The sequence below is a fragment of the Amblyraja radiata genome, chromosome 27, assembly GCF_010909765.2.
Source record: "Amblyraja radiata isolate CabotCenter1 chromosome 27, sAmbRad1.1.pri, whole genome shotgun sequence".
In the NCBI taxonomy this organism is placed as follows: Eukaryota; Metazoa; Chordata; class Chondrichthyes; order Rajiformes; family Rajidae; genus Amblyraja; species Amblyraja radiata.
Window position 1 is genome coordinate 20,954,911 of NC_045982.1, and position 14,852 is coordinate 20,969,762.

At 40.3% G+C, this 14,852-nt stretch overlaps 1 protein-coding gene across 1 annotated transcript in view; it reads right to left on the reverse strand.

Moving 5' to 3' along the window:
* Nucleotides 1-14,852, reverse strand: part of csmd2 (CUB and Sushi multiple domains 2) — a 573,225-nt gene that overhangs the window by 131,379 nt on the left and 426,994 nt on the right. The window contains 2 exon segments of the mRNA XM_033045391.1: nucleotides 7,146-7,292; nucleotides 8,842-9,030. Of these exon segments, the coding sequence (XP_032901282.1) occupies nucleotides 7,146-7,292; nucleotides 8,842-9,030 (336 nt within the window).

Below are 14,852 nucleotides of genomic sequence, written 5' to 3' on the forward strand. Positions count from 1 at the left end.
CAATGGCCTGTTTCCACGCTGTATCACTCTATGATTCTGTGACACAAATTGGCACCAAATGAGTAGACTGTACATAACAAGAATTGTAATCCAAACAACAATTTTGGACACCCTAAAGAAACAAGTCTGAGTATGGAACAGGTTGTTGGAGTAATCAGCATGGAAGAAATGAAGCCTTAGATGAAGTTTCATCAAAAGATGAATTCACGCGTGGGTGGAATTAGTAACTCAACGAGGGAGAATTAGGAGGTCTCTGTGGTGTGTACTTAGACTTTGAAGGTTATTTCAAGTTCAAACATGGCAGCAATTATATTGTATATTTGTCAAGAATACGGATGAATTGATGGTTATGGAATGAAGATTGTGGCTGGGGGTGAGGCAATGGCTGTGATGTTAGAGTTATAGAGTTATACAGTACAGAAATCGGGTCTGAAAAAAGAGTCTCGACCAGAAACGTCACCTATTCCTTTTCTCCAGAGATGCTGTCTGACCCACCGAGTTACACCAGCTTTTTGTGTTTATCTTCGGTTTAAACCAGCACCTGCCTACACAATAAATGCAGGCAGTGCCATTATGTGAATGAATAAAACTACATCCTTCCAACACAAAGTTTGACTTGGAGAGGATCTTGAAGGTGGTAATATCCTAACCTTATTGCTCTTTTTCTATTTAATTGTTGGTTGTGAAAAGAGAAAATTTAGCGAATGATATTGATGGTAAAGAGTATGTTTACCATGATCGGTGGAAGTGACTCTTCAAATTGATGAGGGGGACAAAAAGGTTGCTGGACTTTTCTTTCTGATTTGCTTATTTGTCAATAATGCTTTGCTCAAAATGTATATACCAGCCTCTACCAAAGCTGAATAAAAATTGATTTTTTCAGCCAGAAAACATTTAAATTTAAACGAGCAACTTCATTTGTAAAATTAGCAAACTTTGAGCACGGCAATACACCAATGCTCTCTGCAATAGATTTCAGTCAGAGGTTAGTAAGTGATGTGAGGAAGGCCAAATATTTAAGCTGCTAACATGAGTGCATGTTAGACCATGGCCAGTAACTAGTTCCATGCTCAACAAGCAGGAATGCATGGAAGGATCGTAATGCTTGTCTACACTTCCCTGCATTGTTGGTCAATCAATAGAGAGCGCTAACTTAAAAACTTAGAAAATAGGTGCAGGAATAGGCCATTCATGGCTGATCATCCAGAATCAGTACCCAGTTCCTGCTTTCTCCCCATATCCCTTGATTCCGTTAGCCCCATGAACTACATCCAACACTGTCTTGAATACATCCAGTTTAAGAATAAGAGGTAGGCAGAGAATTCCACCGATTTACAACTCTCTGGATGAAAAAGTTTTTCCTCATCTCAGTCCTAAATGGCCTACCTCTTATTCTTAAACTGTGACCTCTGGTTCTGGACTCCCCCAACATTGGGAACATTTTTCCTGCATCTAGTCTGTCCAATCCCTTAATAATTTTATATGTTTCTATAAGATCCACTCTCATCCTTCTAAATTCCAGTGAATATAAGCCCAGTCGATCCACTCTTTCATCATATGTCAGTCCAGCCATCCCGGAAATTAACCTGGTGAACCTACGCTGCACTCCCTCAATAGCGAGAATGTCCCTCTTCAAATTAGGAGACCAAAATTACACACAATACTCCAGGTGTGGTCTCACCAGGGCCTTGTACAACTGCAGAAAGAGCTCCTTGCCCAGTCTATCTATAAACACAGCTATAAATTCTACACGGTGAAACCAAAATGTATAAAAATGGCCTTTATTAAAATCTGACAACGTGCACTTTAACCACATGTGATTTTTTCTATTACAAATCTCAAATTGTGGAGTACAAAGGCAAATAAATAAATGATGGGTCTTTGTCCCAAACATTATGGAGGGCACTGTATAGATGGAGGAAGCTTGGCTTATTGAGTAGCAGTTGTTGATGTGTGAGCTGACAACTCAGAAATAGCAGATGTGTTCAGATGGGCAATGGTGAGGTGTTAATGCATGTTAACAGAGCACAGACAAGACCTGACACTGAATGTTCAATGATATTTCTGAAGAAAATAAATAGAAAGGAGCAGGGATGGACCCTGGGGAGCTGTAAGAAGCAATGAAGTGAGACCAGGGACAGAAAGTCATGCAGATGATGCCCTGACTACAACTCTCTGGATGAAAACGGAACCAGACGATGTGTTCCTATTCAACTAGACAACAGTCGACAAGCCCAAACGGAAAGTGGCATGGCCTATCTTGGCAATGGGCATATTCAGATGAAGAAACATAACGAGTTACTATTGTCATGATCAGATCATTGACATCTGGGACTATGTGAACTGGTACACTCACAAGGGCATTCAACTACTTCAAAATTTTAAGCATCGGGAATTATGCCTGCAGATGTGAGAGACCACAGCAAGTTTGATACCTTTTGGGGAAAAAGGATAGATTAGAGATGGACCAGTTTTTGCAAGGATGGAGAGGTAATGGGTATTTTGAAGAGAGAGAATTGTTACCAACATCAGAAAATCGATAAGGTAAAATAAATGGGTAGCAGCAGTGTGGGAATAGTGTGATTGGAGAAAGAGGTGGATCACATAGACATGACAAACTTGGAAATAGCATGAGGGAAGAAATGAGAGAATCTGAAGCATGATATGGGTTCAGGGCATTGACAGGATGCACAGACCTTTAGTGACAAGGAAGTCAATGAGATCTCTGTGCTTGTTACTGGACTTAGGTTGGGAATCAGGAGGGATAGCTTTAGGATGACAAATTGCAGCAGAGAAAGCAACTTCAATGTTCTTCTGTTTCTGTGTTTAGGATTACCACTGTCAGTCTCAGCACTGGCTTCCAATTCAATATTTGGTCTAATACATCTGGTAAAAATTAATTTCTGTATTGCTCTCCCTAACCCTCTTTGATCTCCCTAACCCCCTTTATCTCCACCACCCGCTAACTTGCCCAGGAATATATTACTATATATTCAACGTCACGGCCTAATTACCCGAAGACTAACTCTTACAGAAAAATAACAGCAGTTCAAGAAGGCATATGGACTTGGCATGGACTTCTGATGAAGTGTCTCGTCCTGAAACATCACCCATTCCATCTCTCCAAAGATGCTGCCTGTCCCGCTGAGTTACTCCAGCATTTTGTGTCTATCTTCGGTTTAAACCAGCATCTGCAGTTTTCTTCCAACACAGTTCAAGAAGGCAACTTGTTAACTCCTTCTGAACTCCTTAAGTACAATTGGTGATGGGAAGTCACATTTCTGGAGCAAACATTTTCAGCATTTGCTTGGTCATGATGTCTATTCCTGGTCTGAGGGTTTGGAAACTATTAATCTTTTGTGAAACTCTAGGATATTTCTAAACAAAAGGCAAAATATGAATGCAAGCTGCAGTTTTGATGTACTGAGAGACATATTCTCCTTCAATCCTCTGTATCTAAAAGGGATCCAGTGGTATCATGCTTTGATGTTGCTCATCATCTGTTTTAGTTTTTGCAGCTTCGTGCATCAGCAAGCATTGTTTTAGCACTGGTCTGATCACCACGTTGTGTTTAAAAGGCTTGTTAATAGCAGCTGTGACATTGTAATGTGGAATTGCTATCGACTAGTGAAAGACTTTCTCCCGGCCTCACACTGCTGCACACACTAATACTGCAGATTAATGGCTTTGTCCTTGTGCTTATGTCAGCTTTAGATATCAGCACAGAACAATTACATTGATATCTGAAACATGGATAAGACTGCAGGATTGTCTTGCCAGGAACGGTGGGGGGCAAGGAAGATGGATTAATTTATCCTCACAAACTCATCCTGGAATAAAATTTAGGAATGCAAACGCATGGAAATAACTAAGGTGATAACGTGACCTAAAAAATGCTAATAAGGCCAGTGAATAATATTTAGCTATAACCCAACCCCAGTCAGGGTATAGGCAGGCTATTAATATAGCTATTACTGCTGTGAAGATAAATTAAAGCTGGAATTTCTTCATACATTAAATTTTTATTGATTTCCTTGCTGATTGCAAGATCAATTTTCTGTCTTCCCATTCAGTTTCAGCGTTTCTAAATAGAATCTTCAAATCTTTCTGCAATTCCTCCCAAAATACAATGCAGTAGATTTCTGTCGATTCTTCGATATTATACATTTCTCTGTTTCAGCACAAACTATAAGACTATATATGTTCTATATTTATAATTGCAGAGTTCAGGAAGCTAGGACAGCAGAGTTCTGATGGGGGGGGGGGGGGGGGGGGGGGGGATTATATGTGCATGTTTCCCCAGATCAAGCTTGACACCTATTGTGTTAAATCCCATTCTATTTCATGAAACAAGGCAATTTTTAAAATTCTATTCTATTCCATGAAAAAAAGGCCCTTTGGCTCACCGAGTTTGCGCAGACTGCACACTAACACTATCCGACACACACTAGGGCCTATTTACAATTATACCAAGCCGATTAACCTACAGACCTGCATGTCTTTAGAGTGTGAGAGGAAACCAGAGCACCCTGAGAAAACCCATGCAGGTCACAGGGGAACGTACAAACTGCCTACAGACAACACCGATAGTCAAGATCGAACCCGGATCTCTGGCACTGTAAGGCAGCAACTCTACTGCCACGCCACTGTGCCATATTCTATTCAGTTATGAAGTAAGGCTGGTAATGTCTCCCATCTGGTTGAGATAATGATGCTCTGTGTTCAGGTTGTGTGTGGAAGTCAGGAGGTAAACCGTCCAGATTTTTACAGCCTGTATGTCGAGCCAAGCAAACATCACAACCTATTGCTATATTTCATCTCATTCTTGACTTCGTAAAAACTTGTTGAAAACCCACCATTAATTATTCTTGTTCATGCTATTTGAAACTATGGCACCACTGAACACCAATGAGTAAAACTCTAAAAAGCTCCAAACCATGACTCTAAATGTAAAACAATTATTACTATCATAAGAAAAATGAAGCTTAGATGGAAACCACATGAGCAATACATTTCCAATATGTTAAATGATGTTGTCATTCCTAATTTTGCCACAGAGCAATAGTATCTGCATTATAGTTTCGGTTACCAACAATATTATGTTTAATTTATTTTCAGTGTGTAATCTGAGTTGACATTCTGGTGATGTTGCTGTAAACAATCTTTTCTTCCCATCAGTTATCAGGCAACTGAAATGGATTCAGTGGTATTAAATATACAAGGAGCTTTTTAGTCTATACGGAAACCAATTGTTATAGAGAATGGCAGGAGAGTGGAGCTGAGGTCAAGATCAGTTTATCCATGGTTATTTTGAATGTCACAAGCAGGATGAAAGGACTTCATCAGATCCCGTCTCTCATGAGAGATTCTTGACTGGCAAAAAATAACTTCAAGGAAAGCATCCTTTTTTTTTTTACATATAGCAACTGTATTGCTCACATTTTGGTTGAACTGTTAGTCAGATTCATGGTACTCTTTCAGTTATGGAACTGGAACCTCATTATTTGGAAGATAATCCAAGTGAAGAGATGAAGAGAAAACAGTGATTCCAATTCTATAGGTTCTGCATTTTAACAAATATATTTGTTATCACCGCTTATTTTATTATTTGTTATCAGATGAGTCTGATCAGGTTGGGTCGCACCTACTTTTATGTGAACTTGCTGGCTGTAATACATGCTTAAGAAGGAACTGCAGATGCTGGAAAAATCGAAGGTAGACAAAAAATGCTGGAGAAACTCAGCGGGTGAGGCAGCATCTATGGAGAGAAGGAATAGGCGACGTTCCGGGTCGAGACCCTTCCGCAGACATGTAATCCTTTATCTACCAGATCCGCAGACATGTAATCCTTTATCTACCAGATCCGCAAACCAAGATTATTGGAAAAATAAACACATTAAACAACCAATTTCTTTAAATGGGAGAAGATGGTTCAGGCACAATTAAAATATCCTGCATAATTAAATGAAGAAGTATCAGTTCTGCATGACTGCACACTTCTTTATTTTATTCCTCAGCTTCCACAATTTGATATCAAATGGGTTAGGTTGAGACAAAAGCAACAAATGTCTCTTGGTTGGCAAAATACATCAATTTAAGTTTATTCAAATGCCTTCTCTTTACACACAATGGCCAATGTCCTAGTTCAATAATTTCTCACCAAATATAGTGGATGTCTGACACATTTCCTGACATGGATTGAACCTATCAAAACTGGCCACCGAACGTCCCAAAGTAATTTCATTTTGTCAGTGAGTTTTTTTTAATGCCAACACTTCCAGCAGTGATCTTGGAGATGATTCTGGTCGTGTATCATCCCATTGTTTCTGTGTTGGACATCTCATTCTATGAATGAGCAATGAATAAGAGGGTTTGTGTGTGTTTGGTTGATGGAGGTGGGGGGGATGGGGGTGTTAACATTGTTAAATAGCCAAAAATATCTAACAGGAGCCTGTTTTCAAAATGTACACCACTGAAGATCACCAAAATATATATCTGGCCATTTATTATATGTTCTGTTTGAACTTCTTTTTGCATTAAATATTGAGTGAGGAATAACCGTTCTTATTGCATTTGAGAAAGTAAATGAAGGGTGTTGTTTTTGAACACTGATATTTTCACCAACTTTCTATTCATCACAAGTTCACAAGTTATAGTAGAATTATGCCATTCGGCCCATCTATTCTACTTCGCTATTTAATCATGGCTGATCCCTGCCTCCTAATCCCACTTTCCTGTCTTCTCTCCATAACCCTTGATTCCCGTTCTAATCAAGTATTTGTCAATATCTGCCTTAAAAATATCCACTGACTTGACCTCCACAGCCCTCTGTGGCAATGAGTTCCACAGATTAACTACCCACTGACTAAAGAGGTTCCTCCTAACCTCCGTTCTAAAAGAACGCCCTCTCTTTCTTGTAAAAAAACATTGTCACTGGTGTTACAAACAAACCCACATTTACGACTAACTGCCGTTGAAATTGTAGCGGCAGGCAGTAAAGTGGAATTTAAGGCAAATGAGAACACACAGTTTCTATTTAACTGCATTTAATTTGTTTTTTCTTGTTGGTATCCCTCTGCTACATTCTGTTGTTTGTACTAAAGTGCAAGGTGACATTCAATGACTATATCCATTGAGCTACTGACCTGAATAATTTATCTTGAATCCTTTCCGGTTGGTGGCATGGTCAGATGACCAGCGGAGGTAAACCTTGTTGCCCGAGCTGACTACCGTTATTGGAGATGTGTAGTTGCCACTGAGGGAGATGAGCAGTGGGTTTTGACTCGAGGGACCTGTTGATAACATCAAAATTTGAGTTAAGAATTCACACACATCACCTGGCTTTTCATGTAATGAAGCAACCTACTCCACTTGCACTCAGACACTCTAGATTAATTTTGCACCATGCTGTTTCAAGTGGCATATGCAGAATATATCAAAAGGCACAGTGGAAATGTGATGGCTGAAACAGAAGGTCTCAAAGTGGAGACATGGAAAAAGCATGTTTTGACAGGTAATGCATGTCATTCTCTTGATTCAATTTTTTTAATGCCAGAACTCTGTAGATTTAAAAGAATAATCTAAATGCAAATTTCAACAAACTGAATGTTAATCATCATAACCTTGATTTTCAAGTAATTGACTGAGGAAAATGTGAAGACTAAGTCTTCATGGAGGTGGCACGGTGGTGTAGCGGTAGAGTTGCTGCCTCACAGTGCCAGTGACCCGAGTTCGATCATGACTACGGGTGCTGTCTGCATGGAGTTTGTACGTTCTCCTTGTGACTACATGGGTTTTCTCCAGGTGCTCCAGTTTCCTCGCACATCCCAAAGACGTACAGGTTTGTGGGTTAATTGGCTTCTGTAAATTGTCCCTTGTGTGTGGGACATAGAATGAGGGTACGGGTGATCGATGGTCAGCATGGACTTGGTGGGCCATATACCTACCATCTTCTGAGTTGAAAAAGTTGCCACTCAAGTTCCCATTAAATCTTTCTCCTTTCATCTTAAACCCGTGTACTCAGGTTCTTGATTCCCCAACACTAAGGACGCTGCTTGACAATACAATGAATCAATTTCTCCCAAAATGCAGTGAGTAAATTCACTGCATTGAGTGATATTGACAAAATAGCCTAATACCTTTGGTTTTCAGTTACTATTGGAGGGGATGATTCCACTAGTGGGAGAGTCGAGGACCAGCGACCATCGCCTCAGAACAGAAGGACGTACTTTTAGAAAGGAGATGAGGTGGAATTAATTTTGTCAGAGGGTGGTGGATAGATGGATATTTTTAAGGTGAAGATTGACGGATTCTTGATTAGTACGGGTGTCAGGAGTTATGGGGAGAAGGCAGGAGAATGGGGTTGAGAGGGGAAGATAGATCAGCCATGATTGAATGTTGGAGTAGGCTTGATGGGTTTAATTCTGCTCCTGTAACTTATAACTTATGAACAATTACAATATTAGGATGTGGTTCAAAAGTAAGTAAAGTAAGTAAAGTGGTAATAAGAATCGCCCTCTTCCTGGGCTGCGACAGAGAAATGGAAGTCAAATCAGAAGCGGGGCCTTCACACCTCTGAGAATAGACATAAATACATTAGTTTGCATCATGATCAAATATTTTTCTGATTGTTCTGGTATTGTACAGCTTGATAACAGCTGGATTCATGGAATATGAGGGATGTAATGGGGGATTAATGTCCCATAAACCAAAGCTTGTGAAAACATTATTTTCGACCAGAGAAGAAAAAGTAAGGAGAACAAAATAAGGTTCCATTATAAAATGTACATGTGCAACATATCGACAGCAGGTTAGTATTAATATTGTGAATTATTAGTTTACCGTCATATATTTCCAGTTCGTCAAACTGTCGTTCACTCTGAAAGTATTCAATCTGAAGAGTAACGTTGTAGCCTGGATCCACTTTAATAATCCATGAGCAGGCCTGGAAATGTCGATAATTTCCTGGGAAACTTCGACTTACGATGACTCCTGAGGAATCCATGAGGATCTCGTTCATTGGGCAATGTGCTGCATCAAATAAGCAAAATATAAATTACATCAAATCACATCACTTTGATTCGATAAAATAATTTAGTTTAGTTTAGTGAAACAGGACCTTCTGCCCACCGACCAGTGATCCCTGCACATTAACACTACCCTACACATACTAGAGACAATTTTACATTTAAACCAAGCCGACTAACCTACAAACCTGCACGTCTTTGGAGTATGGGAGGAAACCAAAGATCTCGGAGAACACCCACACAGGTCACCATGGGGAGAACATACAAACTCTGTACAGACAGCACCTGTGGTCAGGATCGAACCCCGGTCTCTGGCGCTGTAAGGCAGTAGCTCTATCGCTACGCCACTTTGTCATGGAGGAATCATCCTTAAAGTCTATTCTCAATAGTGTGTTGGACACAAATATCCCCAAGGAACCACTCAGAGGAACTGAAGGCCCTATATCACAAAATTAATTAGTGGATGGGCACTTATTTCACAGGAGGAGCCCAGGCACTGATTTTTGGTTTTGGCCAGACAGAATCATTTTGCTGCAGACTAACTCGGAACTGTCAGTCTATCTATCAAGGCAGCAGAGTGAAAATGTCACAAGACAGGCGATTTTATACAGTTCTGAGAATCTCATGGGAGATGCCCCAAATGTCATTTACTCTGCCTTTTCTTATAAATAAGCTGAGCCATTCTAATGCTTAAATACAATGCTTTGACACAACTTAGTATTTTCTAATGTAAAAATTAAAATTAATTGAATAGAAATATATTCTTGGTCAGTGCACTGAGTATGCTGCTTCTGAAATTCAGTTCTGATGAATTGATTAAACCAATATAAGTGTGAATAATTACAGTTCCTTGCTTAATGCATTTTATTTATTCTGGATTTGTGCAAAAAGCTGCAACTATTAACAGTATCAGTAAATAGTCAATCAGTTTGAAGTGGGTCTGGAGTTTCTACAGGTAAGATGAGATAAGGCACCAGTCTGAAGAAGGTTCCCGACCCAAAATGTCACCTATCCATGTTCTCCAGAAATGCGGCCTGACCCTTTGAGATACTCCAGCACTTTGTGTCTTTTTTTGAGATTAGGCACCAGATTCCCTCCCCTTAAAGATACGAATGAACTAAATTATTTTTTAACTGCAATTATTCAAAATTTCATGACCACTGCCAGTAATACGAGATTTCTTTATTCCATATTTATATAATTGAAATGAAATTCTAAAGTTGCAGCGATAGGATATTAACTCATGACATCAGATTATGAGCCTACACTATTCACTGCTAAATGACTTGTTTAGTAACATAAATATCATATTAATATTCTCATATTGTAAGAATCTGGAAACCTTCTACATCATATTTTATTTCTGCTTTGGTATGTCAGTCCTCGGACCATTTTTGCATCAGATGCTATCATATTTCACAGTTTCAGGTACCACCAGTGCTTCAGCAATGTTCATATACAATTTCCAGGCCTGATATTATTTGAGGAAAAAAAACTATTTCACCCAGGGAGTTGTGATTTTGTGGAATTCTCTGCCACAGAAGGCAGTGGAGGCCAATTCACTGGATGAATTTAAAAGGGAGTTACTGTAGATAGAGCTCTAGGGGCTAGTGGAATCAAGGGATATGGGGAGAAGGCAGGCACGGGTCACTGATTGTGGGTAATCAGCCATGATCACAATGAATGGCGGTGCTGGCTCGAAGGGCCAAATGGCCTTCTCCTGCACCTATTTTCTATGTTTCTGTGAGGCACTCAGCTGAAATTCATTCTGCAGCACAGATCAACTCAAGTTACTGTCATCTTCTTTTATGCTTTGATCCGAGATGGCCACAAGTACACCACAGTCAGCAGGAGTGACAGAAAATGCCTGCTGCAGCATAGCTAAGTAATCTGTGCAAGTAAATCACAGCATTTGACAACTGTTACTGGATGCACAGACTGGGTATTTCATGGAATCGGTGAACCTTGATCAGTTATTTATAGCATGACCTTTTGAATCATTCGCAAATTACTTGTTTACCCCTCCTCAACTCTCCCAAGAAATAAGTCGCGTTATTTGAAGTCACACAGGGAATAGGTGCAAAATGAAGCCCTTTGAACTTCATCAGTCATGTTGCTTATTTTACCTTGGTTCAATATGGAGCTGAAAATAGGTGCCTTCATGGCATAATGGAATTTTACTGTTCAAAAAGCAACCAGCCTCAACCAGATGTTTGGAAGATTTACTGTGTTGCATTGTCTTTCTTCATAGAGAAATTGTGACATAAATGTATTCAGGCCATTCTGTCCATTTGCTTGGGTAAAGCTCATACTGTACACACTGCGTAGTGGGTGATACCAAATCATCTGGGGCTTCATGTAGCAATTGCAGGATACATGTCAAAAATATTTGCCGTGAATAAGATGTATCTCCAAACCATGAGGGATAAAGCTGCAATATCAGAAAAGTAGGTATAGTATGTCAGACCGGATTTAGTTTTTCATTTATTGAATATACAGATGACCTCTACCACCAACAAATAGCCGTGTTGCTCACATCTGTTACTGGAAAAAAAGACAGGGCAAGAAGGGAGAGATGTGCACTGAAAATAACAGAGAAAGAAACAAGAACATAAAAGAACCAAGAACATAACAAACTCGTAACTCAACAGAAAAGCAGACACATGAAGCAGGCTGAAGGAGAGGGAAAAATGCAGATGAGAGCATCAGAGAGTGGAAAACATACAACCCTTGAACTCTCTAAAATGCACTGAAAAACATGAGAAAAGGAAGAGAAAAGATAGAGAGAGGAGATAGAGATAGAGAAAGAGAGAAGATAAAGTGAAGAGAGAAGTAAGAGGTGAGAGAGTGAAAATAAACAAGATCAAATGAGCAGGAAAGAAAATAAGTGAGACAGAAAATGAGCGAGAGAGAGAAAGAGTGAAAGGAAAAGAGCGAAAAAAATTGAAGACAATTCAAGGTATTCTAATAATTGCACGAAAAAGGCTATCTTTAATAAAAGCTCCATGGTCTTAATAATTATATAGTAAGCGTCACAAATCACAGTTAAGAACTAATTTCAGAAGTAAAAGACGGCTTTCATTCATTTTACTTCATAATGGGGGTGGAATCAACAACATGGAAGCGTGTGCGTACAGTTAATGGGGAAGAGAGTGTAGGAAAGGTCACATTTAAACTAACAGAGCAGGGGGATGGGAACCAATGCAACGAGACACAGGGCCATAAAAGGAGGACCGAAGCAAAAGGTCGAAAGGAGATAAGAAAAACAAACCTGAAAGCTTTCTGCCTTAAGAGCCTGTTCCACTTACGCGACTTTTTCGGCGACTGGTCGTTACAGGTCGCCGAAAATTTTCAACATGTTGAAAATTCAGCGGCGACCAGAAGGACGCTACAAAGCTTTTGGGCAACTGAGGAGACTACCCACGACCATACACGCGACACCCTGGCGACATGTCGTGGGGTGAAGCCTGTATGGTCGTGAGTAGTCGCCCAAAGAGTCGTACCTTGTTCTCGTCGCCACTGGATTTTCAACATGTAACGACCTATGATGGGTGCCGACAGTCGCCGAAAAAGTCGCATAAGTGGGACAGGCCCTTTAATGTGAGGAACATTTGTAATAGGTTGGATGAATTGAATGCGCAGTTAATATTTAAGGGAAATTATATTGTTGACATGGCTCCAGGGTGAGCAAGGTCGGGAACTAAACATGCAGGAGTATTCAATATTCAGGAAAGATAGACAGAAAGGAAGATGTGGTGGGGTGGCATTGCTGATTAAAGGAGATTAATGCAATAGCAAGGAGAGACATTAACTTTGATGTGGTATGGGTAGAACTGCGAAATAGCCAAGGTCAGAAAACGCTTGTTGGAGTGGTATACAGACCACCAAACAGCAGTAGGGAGACTGGATATAGCATCAAGCAAGAAATTAGGGATGCGTGTAGCAAAGGTACAGCGGTTATCATGGGTGACTTTAATCTACATATAGATTGGGCCAACCAAATTGGTAACAGCGCTGAGGAGGAGGATTTCCTGCAATGGAAACGGCATGGTTTTTTAAACCAATATGGAGAAGAACCGACTAGAGGACAGGCCATCCTAGACTGGGTATTGTGTAATGAGGAAGAATCAGATAGCGATCCTGTTGTGCAAAGCTCCTTGGGCAACAATGACCATAATATGGTGGAATTTTGCATTAGGATGGAGAGTGACACAGTTAATTCAGAGACTAGGGTCCTGAACTTAAAGAAAGGAGACTTTTAAGGGATTAGATGGGACTTGGCTGGGATAGACCAGCAAATTATATTTAAAGGGTAGACGGTGGAGATGCAATGGCAAAGATTTAAAGACCGCATGGATGAACTCCAAAAATTGTTCATCCCTGTCTGGCAAAAAAAATAAAATGGGGAAGGCGGCTCAACAGTGGCGAATGAGGGAAATCAAGGATAGTGTTAAATGCAAGGTAGAGGCATATGAGTTGGACAGAGGTAGCAGCAGAGACTGGGAGAAGTTTAGAACTCAACAGAGGAGCACAAAGGCGTTAATTAAAAAGGGAGAAAAAAATAACATGAAAGAAAGTTTGTGAGGAATATAAAAACTGACTGTAAAAGCTTTTATAGATATGTAAAAAGGAAAATATTAGTTAAGACAAATGTAGGTCCCTTACAATCAGAGACAGGTGAATTTATAATGGGCAACAAGGAAACAAGAAGTTGAACATGGTTCTGTCTTCACTAAGGTAGACACAAACAATCTCCCAGAAATACTAGGGTACCGAGGATCCAGTGGGAGGGAGGAACTGAAGGGAATTAACATTTGTCAGGAAATGGTGTTAGGTAAACTGTTGGGGCTGAAGGCAGATAAATCCCCAGGGTCTGATAGTCTGCATCCCAGAGTACTCAAGGAGGTGACCCCAGAAACCGTGGATGAATTGATGATCATTTTCCAATGTTCTCTCGACTCTGGATCAGTTCCTGTGGACTGGAAGGTAGCCATTGTAACCACTTTTTAAGAAAGAAGGGAGAGAGAAAATGGGGAATTATAGACCAGTTAGGCTTACATCGGCAGTGGAGAAGATGTCGATTATTAAAGATGTAATAGCATCGCATTTGGGAAGCAGTGACAGGATCGGTCAAAGTCAGCATGGATTTTTAAAGGGGAAATCAAGCTTGACTAATCTTCTGGAATTCTTTGAGGATGTAACAAGTAGAATGGGTAAGGGAGAGCCAGTGGATGTGGTTTATCTGGACTTTCAAAAAGCCTTTGAAAAGATCCCACACAAGAGATCAGTGTGCAAAATTACAGCACATGGTATAGGGGGTAGGGAATTGACATGGATAGAGAACTGGTTGGCAGACAGGAAGCAAAGAGTAGGAATTAACGGGTCCTTTTCAGAAAGGCAGGCAGTGACTAGTGGGGTGCCGCAAGGCTCAGTGCTGGGACACCAGTTATTTGCAATATATATTAACGATTTAGACGAGGGAATTAAATGTGACATCTCCAAGTTTGCGGGTGACATAAAGCTGGGTGGCAGTGTGAGCTGCGCGGAGGAAGCTTTGAGGCTTGGATAGGTTGGGTGAATGGGCAGATGCATGGTCAATGCAATATAATGCGGATAAATGTGAGATTATCCACTTTGGTGGCAAGAACAGGAAGGCAGATTCTTATCTGAATGGTGTCCAATTAGGAATAGGGTAGGTGTAATGAGACCTGGGTGTGCTTGTACATCAGTCACTGAAAGTAAATATGCAGATACTGCAGGCAGTGAAGAAAGCTAATGGCATGTTGGCCTTCATTGCGAGAGGATTTGAGTTTGGGAGCAAGGAAT